General features: G+C 40.2%; 1 protein-coding gene across 1 annotated transcript in view; it reads right to left on the minus strand.

The window, feature by feature from the left end:
* The window catches only part of ANXA2 (annexin A2), a 57,567-nt gene that overhangs the window by 21,275 nt on the left and 19,111 nt on the right, over positions 1-17,181 (minus strand). The window contains exons 3-4 of the mRNA XM_036736155.1: positions 15,715-15,814; positions 11-105 (exon numbers count right to left, since the gene is read on the minus strand). Of these exons, the coding sequence (XP_036592050.1) occupies positions 11-105; positions 15,715-15,814 (195 nt within the window). The remainder of the gene's footprint in view (positions 1-10; positions 106-15,714; positions 15,815-17,181) is intronic.

Raw genomic sequence — 17,181 nt, forward strand, 5'->3', positions numbered from 1 at the left:
TCTGTAATACCTTTTTGGTCCTTCTGTGATAAGCAAAGGCAATGTCCTGCCTCTGTTCATTGCTGCGATTTGTCAAGATGTTGACAATGGTAACTTCATCCACCCCTGTAGAAACACAAGTTGGTAAAGATCATTGCATTGGTCGTCCGATCTAGAGAATTTCAAATTGAGCTTTTCTAATGAAAATGTCATTACTGTTTGGTTGCCTGAAACACCAAGACATCAGTATCTGTTCCTTATCTTCCATATACTTCCTTGTCCAATCCATACCTTTTTTATTCCCATCTTTTCTGATAGCCTCAAACCTCACATCTAAAGACACATTTTAATTACTCTCAGGGAGAAACATTTTATGCATAAATTGCTTTCTGGAATCAACAGTAGGAGGTGCATTTGTGAGGCTCTAGCAGTGGGATGGAACAAGAAAGATGCAGTGGCATTTTAAATGAAGATCCTCAAATTACCACTTAACAGTGAGATTAATAGAACAGTAGCTGCAAGCTGAATTAATGGAGACAATTATTTATATTTATTACAGGTTTATAGCTATACAAGCAGCTAGGTATAATTTCTCTAATTATAGCAACTGTTATGACAAATGAGTCTTAGATTCGATACGGCAGTTGTATTTTAATAGCATAATTGATTATTAAAATCACACTTAGTGAAAACTAAATTGTTTTGTGAGGGAAATAAATGTTCTACTGCTTTTAATCTTCAATAGGCAATTTTAATAATCAATTTTATAACTTTATTAAAAAGAATAAGTGCTTTAATCTAAATTAAATCTAAATTGGGAGTTCTGAAGTGCCACCAAAATATTTTAGTACCTATTTTAATTGGAACATGTGTATTTACAAAGATAAGCAATGCCTCCTAGCATCTGAAAGCTTCCAATTTTATATAATGAGAAATGCCACCAAGATACCATTAACTTTAAGAACACATGAACTCAAGAATTCAGAAAGTAAAAGACCTCTCCTGACTGAATATGGACTTCCTGCATAAAAAAGGGGGGTGGGAAAGAGACAGGGAATCTTTACCATGACTTGCCCTGCCTGTCATGTAATTGTACAAACCACAGGTGAATTGAAATGATGATGTCAAGTGGCACATACACAGGTAAAACGGAATCTAACTCAAAACAGTTTTCTCCAAAGGAAAACCAATGATACTTCTTTAAAAAAAATAAAATAAATCCATTAGTCGGAATTTTATTAGTTTTAGCCAAAGGCCGTTTATTTCAAGAGTCACGGAGCAAAGAGAAGGTACAATGTGATCTTTAAAATAAATTATAAAGTTCACAAGGAACAAAAATAGAACGAGCTAGAGGGTGTAAAAATGGCACATGAAATGGCATTTCAGAGTAAGTTTCATAAAAGGATCCATCAGAACAATATATCACTGCATTGTTTTATTGTAGTGTGGCGAATTAGCTCTTATTTTTTAAGTAGCCAGAACAAAGAGACTTTTAAAACTGCATCTTTGTCACTTCTCTCATCTTGGAGGAGTGGGGGGACTCTGGGTATGAAATGTTATATGTGCTGTCGCCCACTGTCACTGTGTTCATTCTGCTTGGCTCTTTTTGCTTTGTTCAAAGGGAAGTTTCAGGGTTGGGATTATAAAGTGGAAATGCCTATGAGGGTAAAACCAAAAAGCATCAATTAAATTTGTTGGGGATTTGTTAAAAAAAAAAATCTTATCATCTGCAAGGATGTTTTTATAGACTACTTCCTGGTAAGTACTGACAACTAAGCATGCCTAAATTATAAAAGAACGTTCACTGGACTAAGAATTCCAGGTTGGATTCATACTCTTTAGTTTAGCTAAAACTCTTCCTCAAGGTTTAAAAAAAAAAAGAAAAGCAGAGGAGAGAGGTGAGCCTGAACCCATTGTTCCAACCCAGCCAGATGACTACACACATCAGGAACGTTCACTTATAAAGAGAGTTCCTCCCCATAGCCCTCGCCACCACCCCGCCCCCGGAAGTAGAAGCTGGGAGTTCACACACATGGCTAGCCAGGGGTAGGTCTTTGGAATGTGGAACAGGAGAAAGTCACCAAGAGCCATTACTCAAGGCTGTTTCTGTAGACTGCACTTTCTACAACAGTGTGTCAGGGAAGAAGGGCAGCCTTTGCCTGAATCTCTCCAGCTGAGCAATGAGGCCTAAAAAGGAAGGATTCGCAGCTGAACTAACTCACCCAGTTGCAGCGCATGGTAAGTTACATGCACTCCCCATTTCCAGAAATGGGGACAGGTCCAGACCTTACTTTTTCCTCTCTAGCATCTCACTACGGATCAATGGTCAGAATTTACTATCTCAGTGGGTCAACCTACTAAAACGCTATCCAAGGTTCGTCAGCAACAACTATAGCCTGAAACAATCTGAATGCACTTCCCTTAAATTATTTACCAAGCAAACTGCCTGCTGAGATGCAGCATCTGACACACTGGGACAGTTTACAAAGGAACAATGTGATCCATTACCTAAAAGCTAATGTCACTGACTATAAAGACAATTAAACAGAGTCTATTTCTGCAAGTAGAAGCTCCCAGGGCACTTGGCCTTGCATCAGCTTTTTCTCAAACAACGTTCATTGTCTGCACGTTTAAATTGAACTGGAATGGGGAAAAAAATGGAGTACCAGACTGCTAAGTCTGATTCATTTAGAGACTCATTCTTTCATAAGAAGAGCCGAATATGCACATGGCTGCCTATGCGACATAACCATCTTATCTTCAGTGACCTGCTGCTGCCTTTCCACTTGCCATCCATAATTTTCGAGGCAGCTTATTCCTGTGGAAAATGGTTCAGAACAGGTTGAAGTTGCAAGGGTCTTCTGGTGGCTCATCATTCCAGCCCAGGATGCAGTTGAAGAACACAAGATGGAATACACTTTTTTCCTACAGATTTATTCACGCTCATTGTCAACACTGCTGAGTGAGGGCCAAGTTAATGACAGATACTAGGAGGAGCTTCTACCCTGCCATGGTGCGGGACCATCTGATTCCTAATGTGCATGGAACTAGAAAATGTAAATGTAGAATTACCAAACTGTAGAGCTGGGATAATAAGAATACGGCTTTGTACAGGGACACAGATTTAGAGATGTCAAAGGCCAACTGGCCCACCATTCTAATTTTACAGTGGAGAATGTTAAGGTACAAAAAAGATAGGGGACATGGACAAGGTCACATAAGTTATTTAGTACAATGGAAAAAACACTGGGTCAGGGGTCAGAGAACCTGGGTTTCAATCCTTCCCCTAATGCCATCTGTGTGATATTAAGAAATTCATTTTATTTGTCTGTGCTTCTGTTTCATCTTCAGAAAATGAGCAGGTTAGACTAGATTAAATGAGACAATATTCGTGAAGTGTTTAGCACAGCGCCTGGTACACAGTAGGCACTTAATAAATGTTCATTTCCTTCTTTCCTTCCTTCCTTCCTAGATGGCCTTGGAGGCATAGATCTACCATGCTACAATTTATAGAACAGAGCTTGGATTCCAACTTAACATCTCTAACTTCCAGTCCAGCCAGTGTTCTTTCTGTCCTTACATGCTGACTCTAGGGCAGGGACAGCTTGTCAGAGTGGACAGAGTGCCGGGCTTGGAGAGTACAAATCCAATCTCCGAAACTTCTTAGCCAGGACTTGTTCAGGCAAGTTACTTAACTACATACCTCAAGCAATTCTCTGGGACTTATCTAACTAGGTTATAGCTAGGTTGCATCTATCTACACTGGAGAATATTTCTACACTGACAAAAGCATGAACTGATAAAACATTTTAATTTTCCCAACAACTATTTGACAACAGGTAGTGTGTATATTATTGTCCTCACTTGAGAGAAAAGAGGAGGCTCAGATAAGTGAAACAACTTGACCTTATGAAGCACTCTGACTTTCCTTCCCTAACAACTCAAGTTCCAATCCAAAGGAATCTCTTCAATTTTCCATCAGGTTCAGAATAGTATCTGGCCGTACCAATATGTCATGGCTACTTCTGGAGTTTATTAGAACCGGGAGAAGAGAGAGGCCTAAAAGGAAGATGGCAGGCTGAATTACTATACGTTCATTTGGAAATTCCGAGCAATGTTTTTTGTAGCAGCAATGAATCGAAAACAAAGTTGACACCCATTGATGAGGGTATGGCTGAAGAACTTAGTACATGAATGTAATAAAATATTAAACTATGAGAAAAAATGAATTTGGAGAAACATGGAAAGACATATGAACTGATATAGAGTGAAGTAAACAGAAGCAAAAAATAATCTACAGTGAGAAAAACGTAAATGGAAAACAAGCTAGCAAATAAACAAAAACCCCTGAATACTACATAATTGTAAAGATTGAGTTTATTCCCTAGAAGAGTTGAAAAAAATGTCCCTCCCTCTCTCCCTCCCTTCCTTCTTTGCAGAGGTAGGGATTACAGGGCATAGGATACTACATTACTGTCAGACTCCATTGATATGTTAGTTTTGCTGAACTTTTTTCCCCTCTAACTTTTTTATTCTTTGTTACAATGGATGGTCACTCAGGAAGAGAGGGAGAGGGATATATTTGGAAATTAAGATGACGTAAAAACAAAAGATATCAACAAAATTAATTTAAGAATATATATGCATTAGAATCCAAATTTCATTTGGTTCTCATGGGTATAAATTCCTAGCACAGACATTTCAAGCAACACTTGAATTTTCTCATCTCACTAGAAAAGAGACTTAGTAAAGGCAAATTCAAAGAGATATGGCATTAAGATCGATGTAAATTTTTTGAGCCAAGAATAATTTTTGAAATCTCTTTTGCAAAGTTGGTGTTCTTGCTTTTTTAAAAAAAATACATATACAGTTAGTTTTGTTTTTAGAACAACTAAGAAGGTAGATTTGCCATCTTAAAGCAGAATATAAATGGAGTTCTTAAAGGTTTTTTTCTCTTTGAACTGAAATATTCATGTGCCAACCCAGACAAAATTTATAACTTAACACTGTCTCTTTCAGGGTTTCAAGAACCTAGAACCAGATTCCCTTATACAACATTCCATCTCTCACTTCTGCTGTGCCTCAATGCTCCCCTTCACGGCCCAGTCCAAGGGCCACCTCCGTACATAAGGCCTTGCTTGATCCTCTCAGACTTCACCATGCCTCTCCAACCCCACTCCACCCTTAACCAGCCTCAGAATTTTTCAGCAATAAAGAAGATCTTGAGCTTAATTTTTTTTTTCACAGCATAATACCAATGCCACAAAATTAGCCTGCTGGTATTTTCTGCTCAGCTTTGTGGATGGAAATCCCAAACCGGATCCTAGTCTGGCATTTTATGGAAAATGTGTCTATTTTCTGTGGCAAAGAACCAACAGACCATTCTGAACAGGATGCTGACTCACATCTCCTGAGATATACTGACCATACAAAGAAAATGGATCTCCTGTCTGTTCGCTAGAGAGTCCAGGAAGCACTTGGGGGAGCAGCACTTGCTGTGAGGCAAAGGACTAGCCAACGGTCCTGTACCTCAGAATCTCTCCTTATCTAGATTACAGGACAATGAAGGTTTCTGGTTAGATCTGTATCAGGAATTTGGAAAGCATAATTCTTACACCAAGATGAGTAAGCAGTGGTCAAAAAAATGTGGTGGGGGTGTGTATGTGTAGATTTTCTACTTCTCTACTAGCATATCTCTTACAATTAAAATGGGTTAATTCACTAAATGGGCAAACAACTATCACTCAATCAGCAAGCATTTATTAGGCATGTACTGTGCACCAGGCACTGAGCTAAGCTTTGGGCATACAAAGAAAATAGAAAGACAGCCCCTTCCCTCAAGGTTGTTGTGTTCTAAAGCAGGGCTGTCCAAAACACAGGGCGTGAGCCCCCACGCGGTCCGCCTGTGTCCACCATAAGCACAGAAATCGACACAAATGCTTTAGTTCAAGCATTTATGTCCATTTCCACGCCTGTAGTAAACACAGGCGGGCCACATAAAATTGCACTGCGGGCCGCATGCAGACCATGGGCTGCACTTTGGACAGCCCTGTTCTAAAGAGAAAAGACATGTACATAAACGGGTAACTACAAGACACATACAGAGTAGATTGAAGGTAACTCTGGAAGGGAAGGTACTAGGGAGGAGTGAGTGGTGCTTGACTCAAGCCCTTGGGATTTTAGGAGGCAGATCTCAGAGAGCCTTCTAATTATGGGGAGTACCCAGGGTAGCCAGCACAAGTACCGTAAGGGAAATGAAGGTACTGTGTGAAGAACGGCAAGTCATTATGGTGAACTGTGACATGGAGTGATAGGTAAGAAGACTGAACAGAAAGGAGGGGCCAAATTGTATACAGCTTTGCCTATATATGCCCAGCAGAGAAGTTTATATTTGATCTGGGCAGATCCTTTAATCCTTTACTGCTCTAGGCAACTCTAAGACTATAAGCTTCCAAAATGGTGCTGGCCAACATTTGTACAGGGAGTTTTTCTCCTCCAGGAGTTTCTTATATCATTGAAATCAGAGGTCCAGTCAAGAGATAGGATTACCTACGCCTTGCAGTAATAAGCTTCTAGAACAGATGTAGAATATCCTTTGACCGGCAGGCAGCTTATGGCCCTTTGTGGCACACCAAAGGATTGTGGGTGGCCCACAAAAAATGTAGAGAAAAACATTCTTTGTATGTAAGCCGGCCTGCCACAGGTTTGCGCTGGAGTGCATGAGGTAGGGGAGTGGGATGGTCACATTCTGCACTTGAGAAAACTCACTCTGGCAGCAGGAAGGGATTTGAGGCAGTGAGACCAATTATGCTTTTCCTCTTGGAAAACAACTGAAAGAATGTCTAATGGAAATGAAAGCATGAGGCAATATAATGACGATCACCAAGAAATTAAGAGGTGAGAGTTGAATGGCAGAGATGAGAATGATTCATAATTTTATTTATAACTTAGGGTGAGAAAGGTCTATTCTTCCCCAAAGAAGACTGCTGTGACTGGGACAAGTCATATTAATCTGCAAATTAGGCAGTTTATTTATTATCTATATTGTGTGAATTTAGGGAGTAGTGCAAGGCCATATCTGTCCCAACCCTCAATACTATCCTTATTTGTCTACTATGGCATCATCTTCTCAACCCAGTTGGCCTAAAATTCCCATTTCAGAATCACTTCGGCAGATTAAACAAAGTTGGGTGTCTCCTAAAGTCAACTGTTAAAACATTTCTGTTACCTGGGAGAAGAAAGAAGGCAGCTAGCCTTTTCCCAGAAGAATACACTATAATTATCAGACTAGCCAGACCAGGTGACACTGGAAAATAAACATGAAGCAAGTAACAGGGAAGTCCCCAAAAAGCAGGCTGAAGAAGGCAAAACCTAGGAGATGTGTGTCTGGGGTGGTCTGGCCAGAAAGGCTTCTGCTTTACCCATATTATTTAATTTGACCTCCTAAACAGTCCCATAAGGTAGGTGCTACAGATATCTTTTTTTTTTGGTTTACAGATCAGAAAGCTAAGGCTAAATGACTTGCCCATCCAAGATCCTGAAGCTATGGAATGCCAGGCAGGATTTGAACACAGGTCTTTTCCTGATACCCAGTCCAAGGCTTTATCCACAATGCTATGCTATTTCTAAACATATTGTTGCAACAGAGCCCTTAGGAGACCATAAAGCTATCAACAGTAACTCAATGTTCACCCATAAATCAAAATAAATAAAACGGCAAAGGTGATTCTGGCCAGAAACAGGGTACATACACCATTTATCATCCTGACAAATCTAAGACCCGGATTTAAGGGGAAATCCAAATTTTAAACGGTGAAAGAGGAATCAACACACACCCTCTCAATTCAAATTTGTCTCTTAATTGGCAGTGAGGAGGCTGTTTCTTGTAGTCCCATCAACTAGGACAACAAATAATGGCTACCTTACCTGGGGGTGTTACCACTGGGATTTCAGATGTGAAAAAAGATAAAAGTTTACCAAGCAGTATAGGAAACAATGAGGGGGAGAGAAGGATGTTAAAACTGAAACTTACAACTAAAAAGGCACTCTGGATTCCCTTAGCCAACCATGTTAGCATACTTGGCCTAGTATTTTGGCATTCAGCACTGTCACGTAGACAATGAATATAATCACACATGAAATCTGTGCTCCTAGTGCAATGGTGGCCAGGATTCATGGTTCACTTCTCTTGCTCCTGGCTGATGTAAGATAGAACTCTCAAAGTAATCATAATACAGTGGGGCATGTTCTCAGCAACTGGGCTCCAACCCACTCCCTTCCATTAGCAGAGCCACTGCTAAAGAGGAGATTGTCCTCGTTAAAGCTCTAGGCTCTTCAAGTCAATGGGAGAAAAGAGATTTTTCTTGTTGACATTCTCATCAAAGTTTGGTTAACTTTTTCAGACAGATTGGTTCCTGCTCTTCCCAAGGTATACCATCGATGCGAAATAATCCTACATCAGGTTATGCCTTTCTTCTGGCTTAGTTATTATTATTATTATTCATTTTAAAGAAGCTATTCCAAGCCACTATGCTCAATTTGAAATATCTCAGGGTCCAGATACTATGCCAACAATATGTGTAATAACTTCTTTTAGGTTAAGAGTGAGTTTTGGTCATTTAGGGTATTGCTTTGATTGGCTCCATTTTTAAAGTACTCACAAAGAGAAAAAAAACACAAGATAAGCACAGAAACTCATTGCAGTTATTCTATACTCATGCTCATAAAGAACATCGGCTGATTTTTGCATCCTTTCCGGAGAGCACAAATCCTGCTAAAATCAAAACTGGCAATAATAGGACCACTCATTATCCTAGCATTCCAGAAAGAAACTAAAGCTGTACTCATTTATTGGCACTTAAAGTAACTCTGGGGTTGTGTTGCTGCTAATTACAATCTATTTTGTGTAGTCTAGATTCATCCTTTACTCATTTAGCTGACTTTCCTTTCTAGTTTTTTCGACCCATATGGTAAACCATCCACAGCTGTGTTGTATCCTGCATAGTATATATTTAACCCCAGGCCAATTTAGACCGTGAAACTCCTACAGCTTTAAGCCTAAGGAGCCTCTTGTTAATTAGACAATAATAATACTTTTGCAAGGCTTTACTCGATTTCTAAGTAGATAAATTAGGACTAGGAGCTGTACAGTTTATCTAAAGGAGAGAACATATGCATTACTATCTAGCTTTTCCAATAAAGCTGTTTTAACTACCATAAACATCAAAAACAAAACAGAAAAAAATGAGGTGCCCCGAATTGGAAACCAAGTAACAAAGAATGAACTCCTTTCTACAAAAAGGGTTCCAACTCTCTGAGGGGGCCACTGAGATTCAGGTTCTGCCTTCTATGACTGCCCAACCCACTGTAACACCACCACAGGTGCATTCAGTTACCTAGGTCTCACCTGCAAACTCCAAGCCATTCCTTCTCCAGGTTTGGTTTGCCTCTAGGCAATCCACAATTAAAGAGGTAAAGGGATCAACCACAGTCATTTCCTAATTAAGTACCAATTACTTAAATCTCAGACTCTTCCAAGTAGGTAAAGGAGGTGAAGGAGTCCAGGGATAGTAGTATATAAAGGACAGGAGAAATAGGAGTATGGTGTTAACATGACTGCTTTTCAACTCAATATAAGCTGACTTTCGCACAGCAGCATCCTTTCTGAGGGTAAAAAAATCATCTGATACTGGAATTTAGAATAGGAGCTTTTAGTTTGAATGGAAAAGGATATCCTCTAAATTTTTATTAAAGAATTCAGAAGATATCATATAATGGGGTCCCTAGCGCTTCTATGATGAAATGGGAATTCCTCAACCTCACATTCTTGAGGCCTAGAACATACTCTCTCCTCAATGGTCCCTCAAGAATTCTTATATTCCTTCAAGAGTCAACCCCAGGAGTGCCAACTCTGACAGTTTTAACCGGCTATATACTCAGCCATGCATTTCCTTCTCCTGGTTGTCCTATCTCTTCTTCTTACCCCAGTTAAGACACACACACACACACACACACACACACACACACACACACACACACACACACACACACACACCCCCCCCCTCCGAGGGAGCTAGGTGAATGGCTAGTTCTGGGCTTGGAGTGAAGAAGACCTGAGTTCAAATTTACCTCTGGACACCAGCTGTGACACCTTGGACAAGTCACTGAATCTGTATACCTCGGCTTCCTCATCTAAAATAAGGGAATAATCAGAGCGTCTACCTCCACTGTTGTGCAAATGAAATGAGATAATATTTGTAAAGAGCTATGCAAACCTGTAATTATTATTGTTACGATGTCAGATACTACCAGAAGACCAGATAGTATGCCACGTCCCCACAGCAAAGTGACTAGTTTCCTAAAATTGGGAGGAGGGCAGTGTTGGGGAGGAATAAGCAAGTAAAAGGGCAGAATCTGTAACCAGATAGACTTACAGGAAAAAAGTTTTCAGGAGAAGGTAAGACTTGAATCTAATCATTTTTCAGATTGGTTATATAGGAGGGAATATACAAGGAAAAGGAACAGAGACTAGCATTGGAAAGACAAACTGAAAAGCTTTTTAAGAGGATGTGCTAATGACTTTTAAAAGAGGACAGAGAAGAAACTTCACAGTTAATACTTAGGACAACTAGGGCTTGCATTTAGAAATGCTGTTTGACAAACACCAAAGACATTTGTGGCCTGCTCAGGATCATACTGTGTTGTGTATTAAGAGTTTCGGGGTTTTACTGTTCAGAACTATGATTTCATCACTATAGGGAATTTCCAGGGTGGCAGCTCCCACCACCAGAGGTAGGTCAGACAGCAGCTGTTGTTACTCAGTCTTAGAGAACTGCTTGGGGCATTGAGAGCAACCCAGGGTGCTTTACCCAGGGTCACATAGCCATTATGTGTCAGAGGCAGGACTGGACCCTAGAGCTTCCTGGTTATCAACTATGCCAGCTTGCCTCTCCTAAGAATATTATAGATTGTTTTTACATGTGATTGGGGTAAAACATAAAATATTATTATTTAAAAAGAGTATTATGATTAATATGGAAATATGTTTTACATGATTGCACATATATATGACATATCAAATTGCTTACCATTTTAAGAAGAGGGGAGGGGAGGAAGGAAAAAAAATTAGAACTCAAAACTTTTTAAAAAATGCTACAAGTTGTCTCTACACAAAACTGAAAACAATATTATTAAAAAATAAAGACATACAAACAGATTTTGAAAAAAGTATTATAAGCTGTCTGGGAGAGGTAAAGGTAAAATCTAGGCAACGTAAAAGTAAAAATAAAAGATTAATAAAATCTATTTTTTAAAAAGAGTGTTACATAGACTTCGTAAACAAAATTTTCTAGTCTTAATCATGTGAAAACCTGAAACTGCAAAATGTTCATTCTAGCTTTTAGGCTCTGGCTACATTTCCCACAGGAAAAAAAAAAAACCAGACAAACAAGTTATTGTCAGACTCCAAACAAGTCTCACTAACTTTATAAACATGTTACACTTAATGAAAGTCTCTCTTCCAGGCATTTTGTTTCTATAGCACCTGTGACTTTCCATGAGGGAGTTTTCATAAGAGTGTCACTGACATCATCTCAGGTTGCTGGATGAAGTAAATCCTACAAGAGAGGAGTGTTCTGCTCACTTTGTGCTCTCCTTAGTCATTTCATCCATTTAATTTGGAGGATGATCTCTCTGCGCCCTATATGCTCTCCCTTCTACCAAACTAAAGATATCCTTTAGGGCAGGGGCTATGTCTTATGTATCTTCCCCATCCTTGTATAATAGGGCTGTATATTTATTTTTCTTTCTGGACCAAACTTATGATTTAATCCATGTAGGGAGTTCCAAGTGATGACTACTTGGTAAGCATGTTAGAATAAACATTACTTTCATGGATAGATTGGAATGGCTAACTATTGAGATCTCTTCCAATTCTCAAATTTTTAATTCTGTGAACTCCCTCTACCAAGGCAGGTTAGCAACTGCTCTGAAACTACCAATCTTAGAGTTGCCTAGAGTTACCTGAGAAGTTATATGAATCACTCAACCAGAAGGGTATCACAGATAGGTCCAAGGCCAACTCTATCCACTACACCATCCTGCCTCTCGGACTGCATATAGTGGATGCTTAACATTCTTGAATGAACAGAACACTTTATAGGAAATCTGATTTTGCAGGCTAATGTTTTAAAAATAATTCTGTTCTACAAAGCACTGAAGCCCCTAACTAGAACCCATTGAAAGCCCTGGAGGCTGAATCTTTCAAGAGAGGGCAGTGCTTGCAGCTGAATTTGAGAAGTTTCAGCTGTCCACATAATCATCACTAAAAGACTGCTAAGGTTTGGATTTCTCCTTGCTGAAGGTCCTTTCCAATGACAAAAAGCAGGTAGGAAACAGCAGCTGCTTTGGAATAAGCCTAGAGCTCTTGGTCCAGAGTCTAGGTATCCAGACTTTCTACGAGGAAGAACCTTTGATTATTTCCCATTAATTCAGAGTGGGTAAGAAAAGGTATCATGAGAATTTCTGTGCTGACTCGGGTGGTTTTATGGAATCCTCACATTCCAATGCATTAAAAGGTTTCTCATGCAGGGATAAAGGAAGGCTTTGTTCCAGGCTTACTGAAAGCTGTGTGTCTTTTGGATGAGTTAACTGTTAGACGCTGAGCATGTTTCTGCAACGGCATGTTGGCAAACCACAGGGCTCCAGGCACACCCAGGTCCCAGAATGGGGTGGGGAGGGGGCTGGGTGTACAGTTTCAGGAAAGCAGGCCACACCCTTTCTTTGTTTCACACAGAATGAGAACTAGCCGTTAGGAGAGTTATGAGACAAGCCTTCTGGAATCTGGTTCAGTTTCCTCATTGGTGTCTATATGCCCTGCCCAAACTTACATGAGCAAGATGGGGGAGGGGGGGATGGAAGGAGGGGGCATGTTTTAAAGCATCAAAAATTAGAAGCTTAAAGCCTCATGTAAAGATTTTGGCAGCTCATTCAGAGACCACTAAGGGATGCAGGGGAGAGAGTGCTAGATTTGGAGTTAAAAAGATCAGAGTTAGAATCCTGCCTTCAAAAACCTAACCAAACATTATGATCCTGAGTAAATCACTTCCCTGCTTTGATTCTCAGTTTGTAAAATGTTTCCTCATCTGCAACTTGAGGGGGCTGGACTTGATGATTTATGATCCTATGAATTTATCATTTTCTTAAGCAGAGAGAACCCCAACCCCCACCCCAAATCAGCAGAGTAACAGGACATCATTTTGAGAAGAGGGTTAGTGCTTACAGAGATAATACAGAAAGTGAGAGGTTAGAGATTCTCTGGATGACTCAGGATTTCACAGTACCCCTGAGGTTGGAAGAAGTTCCCCTAAAGGAGTGGGGCTCAGGTCAGCTATCTCTTCATTCCCCGCTACTGCAGGCCTGTGGACTTCTTGTACCACTCTTTTCTCCCCCAACCCTTTCTCAACTTCCCTTTGCGGGTTGTTTCCCCACATTTGCCCGTAAGCTTCTTGAGGGCAGAGCTGTCTGTCTTTTCATATTTGTATTCCCAGTACTTGGCACAACTCCTAGAACACAGGAGACACTCAATAAATGTTTATCAACTGACCACATGGTCAGAGGGCCCTGCCAGAAGGTCTAAGACGCCATCCAATGAAGTCAAGGAAAATACATTTATGGTGATCATCATCAGTCCTGTCAAACGTTTTGAGACTGAAGACCTGACCGTTTGTGGGGATGGATAACTGTATTTTCAGACACACTTCCTAATTAACGTATGAGGAAGCTATAGCTGGAGCAGGGAATGAATGCATCCTTGACTCTTCCGTGAATGGGAAAATCAAGACTCGTAATCAGGTTAAAGAGGAGCTTCCTCCCTTAGAGATGTGTGGCTCAAATGGGCACTTACCCAAGAAAACCAATATCAGAGTCTCAGAAACCAACTAAAATGCTACAAACTGGGAAATTTCTAGGACAGTTTTCAAGGTTTGCTCCCCAGTCTGGTACAAGCTTCTTCAGGGTTGGGTCTATTTTTGCCTTTATATCCCCAGCTGCCAGCCCAGGGCTCAGCCCACAGTATTGCTTAATAAACACTTATGGGAATAGGGACTATACCTGGGATTTCATTGATAGAGGGGACTCACTCCCCGGTGATACAAGCTGGAACCTTCTCAGCAAGTCTTAAAGGGTAACCCTGAGCACTAAGAAGTTAGTTAAGTGACTTGCCCAGGGTCATGCCCGCAGCATATTTCAGATTGGCGATTTGAACTAGCTCTTCTTGACTCCAAGGCCAGCTCTCTGCACTGCTCTAAGGAGGCCCCTCAATAAAAGCTTATCGAATGAAACTGCTGGGAAGGAGAAGATGTAAGCTTATGGTCATACAGAATCTTTGAAGTGATTTAAACTTTCATTAGCCAAAACCTCTAGGTATTATATATTTACTCTTGGCAATATCTGTGTGAACTCTACAAGGACATGTGTGATTTCTAAAACTCTAACTAGAAGAGAAAATTATAATGCTTCTCTGCAGCAATAGTCCTGAACAACGACTACTTTCCTTGGCAGGGTGAGGTCTAAAGCGCACTGAAACCTCGTAAGGGGTGACAGCAGGAAAGGTTATTAATATTGAACCACATTTCACAACAGGGGAAGGATATTTTTAGGAATCAGAAGACTTGGGGAAACGCCAAAGACCCGTGCTTCATTTCACAAAAGTTTTGCATGTTGTCGAAACATCTCCTTTCCTAATTATCAAGTACTGTGGCAGACACCAGTAGAAATGCTTGTAAATCATCTGTTAATATTTAATTTTATTTCAGAAAGAAAGTTTACAGGCCTCATGGTCATCTCTTAATAATCCTGGATCTCTAGGAAATCTCCTGACAGCTCTTCCTGGTTTAGGGCCCAAAGGCAAACGAGTGACATTCCTGGTTTCCTTCATTCAAGCTAAAATCTGCCCGGGTTTTTCCATCATTAAATCACCAAAGAACATACACAAGAGGAAAGATTTTCCAGGCATTCCTTACTTGACTTTGCTACAAATTTTCATATGCAATCTTAAATGTTTTACAAATCAACAATTTAAAAATAAATACTTGTTCAAAGGAGATTTGTGATTTAGAGCCAGAAGGGGCCTTAGAGGCCACTATGTCCAATTCCACCATAAAACTGAGGCACACAGAAGTTAGATGAATTGCTCAGGGTCACACAACTAGCAAATGTCTAAGGCAGGATTTGAACCCAGGTCCTCCTGATTCCAGCGCTTTATCTATTATGCTCTGCTTCCTTTCAGAAATGAGATTAGATTCACAAGAGGCAAGGTTTTCATCCTTCCAGGATCCATGATTTCCTCCGTGCAAGTAACTTCTCCTCTGATGTAGATTATCACCCCTTCTCTTCCCTTACCTTCTTCTCAAATGTTTCCACAGGCTGCCTAACAAGTTGATACAATTAAAAAAAATCCTCATTTATGTCATAGCCCAAGTTCTGGCGATAGCCCTCTTCAAATTATCTACATTGATATCTCAATCCATCACCAAGCCCATACTTTCTACTCCACCAGGATGCCATTTTTCAGTCCCTTATCACCGTTCTTTCTAAAAAAGAAAGGGAAAAAAAGGAATGATGTGTTTCTACTAAATGTAAATCCACTGGCAAACCCAAACGACAGGAAGTGACTGCAATTCAGAAGTAGTTATGATTAGAAATGGGGTCTGACAAGGGAATGGAAATATATCTTACCTTTGGTCTTGATGGCTGTCTCAATGTTTATAGCGTCCCTCTCAGCATCAAAGTTGTTATAAGCCTTGACGGAGCCATACGCACTTGCAGGTGTAGAATGCTGGGATTTAAAAAAAAATTAAAAATTAGAGATCCGGGATCATGAACAATTTCTTTTTATCCGGACTTGTGATTTTAACCTATGTGAGGAATTCCTGGTGTGGGAACCTGCTTCCTTGAAGAGATCAGCTGCTCTTCAGTAACTTAAAGCCTCAAAGCATTGTCCGGGGCATGAAAAGATTTAAGTGACTTGCCCAAGGTCACAAAGGCAGTATGTATCAGAGGCAGGCCTTGAACTCAGCTTCCCATGACTCCAGGACTAATCCTCTATCTACTATGCCATACTCACTCTCAAAACAGCCACCAAACATATGTTAAAATGTTAACAGCCAACTAAAACAAAAATAACTAGGTTTTGCCTGTTATTCAATGAAGCAAACCTAGAACTTTATTCTTCAAACGATTTATTGAGTATGAGACATACATAATTTTGCAATCTAATTTTTTATTGTTCTAAAGAAACTCGGTAAGTAGAGGGAATGGAGAAATGAAAACTCAAACATTGAAACTGTAAATAAGAACTGTGAAAAACCATGAAAGGAAGTAAGATAACCTGAACTTCCCTGAACAGATCAAAATTCCTTCCTGGGTTTAACAACCTATGGCAGGCACAGTGAATTGAGATTGGATCTATATCAGTGAGATCACAATTGTAAACGAAAATGCAACAGTCCTGAGTAGTTTATTTCTGGTCATCTAGACAACTGAGCATGGGCATATTCCTCAACAACAAAGACATTGGATGGGCCACCAGTGTAGCATCAAAGTTTGTACCAATACCACCTGCATCCTCTTTATGCCTTACCATGGTCCTGGTTAAATTTTTTCCTCTTCCTATGTACTCTAGTCTCTTCTATGCCTTGGCTGGACAGCACCCAGCTTCTGCTATTGCCTTTTTCTTTTCCTATCCCACTGTTGAAAAATATCTAGTAGTCTTTTGTTTCCCTGAGTTGAATCCATATCCTCTTTCTCTCTCCATCACCCTATCCCCACCCCTACCTTGAGGTCAGAGGAAGGAAGAAGATAGCCAGAAATGTTCGCCTGTTATCTTTCGAGATCCAGAATCAATCTCTACCACTACGTGAAAAACCAGCACAGTACACTTTGGGGATATGGGAATGGTCAAATCTTTCCTACTTTACTTCAACTATCCCCACCCTTAGTTCCCCCAGTGAGCAAATTCCATAGCGATAACTCATAATCTGGTAATGTTGGCTTTGCCCTATTTGTGTGTAGAATCAGGAGATCTACATGCTTTGACTTAATTCATTTGTCTACATAGCTGACATTACCAACCCACCCACACCACTTGGTTATCGGCAGGGAATTATCCTCATATGATACTGAGATGAGATACCATTTTTCATG

This window comes from Trichosurus vulpecula, chromosome 8, assembly GCF_011100635.1.
Source record: "Trichosurus vulpecula isolate mTriVul1 chromosome 8, mTriVul1.pri, whole genome shotgun sequence".
NCBI classification, from domain to species: Eukaryota; Metazoa; Chordata; class Mammalia; order Diprotodontia; family Phalangeridae; genus Trichosurus; species Trichosurus vulpecula.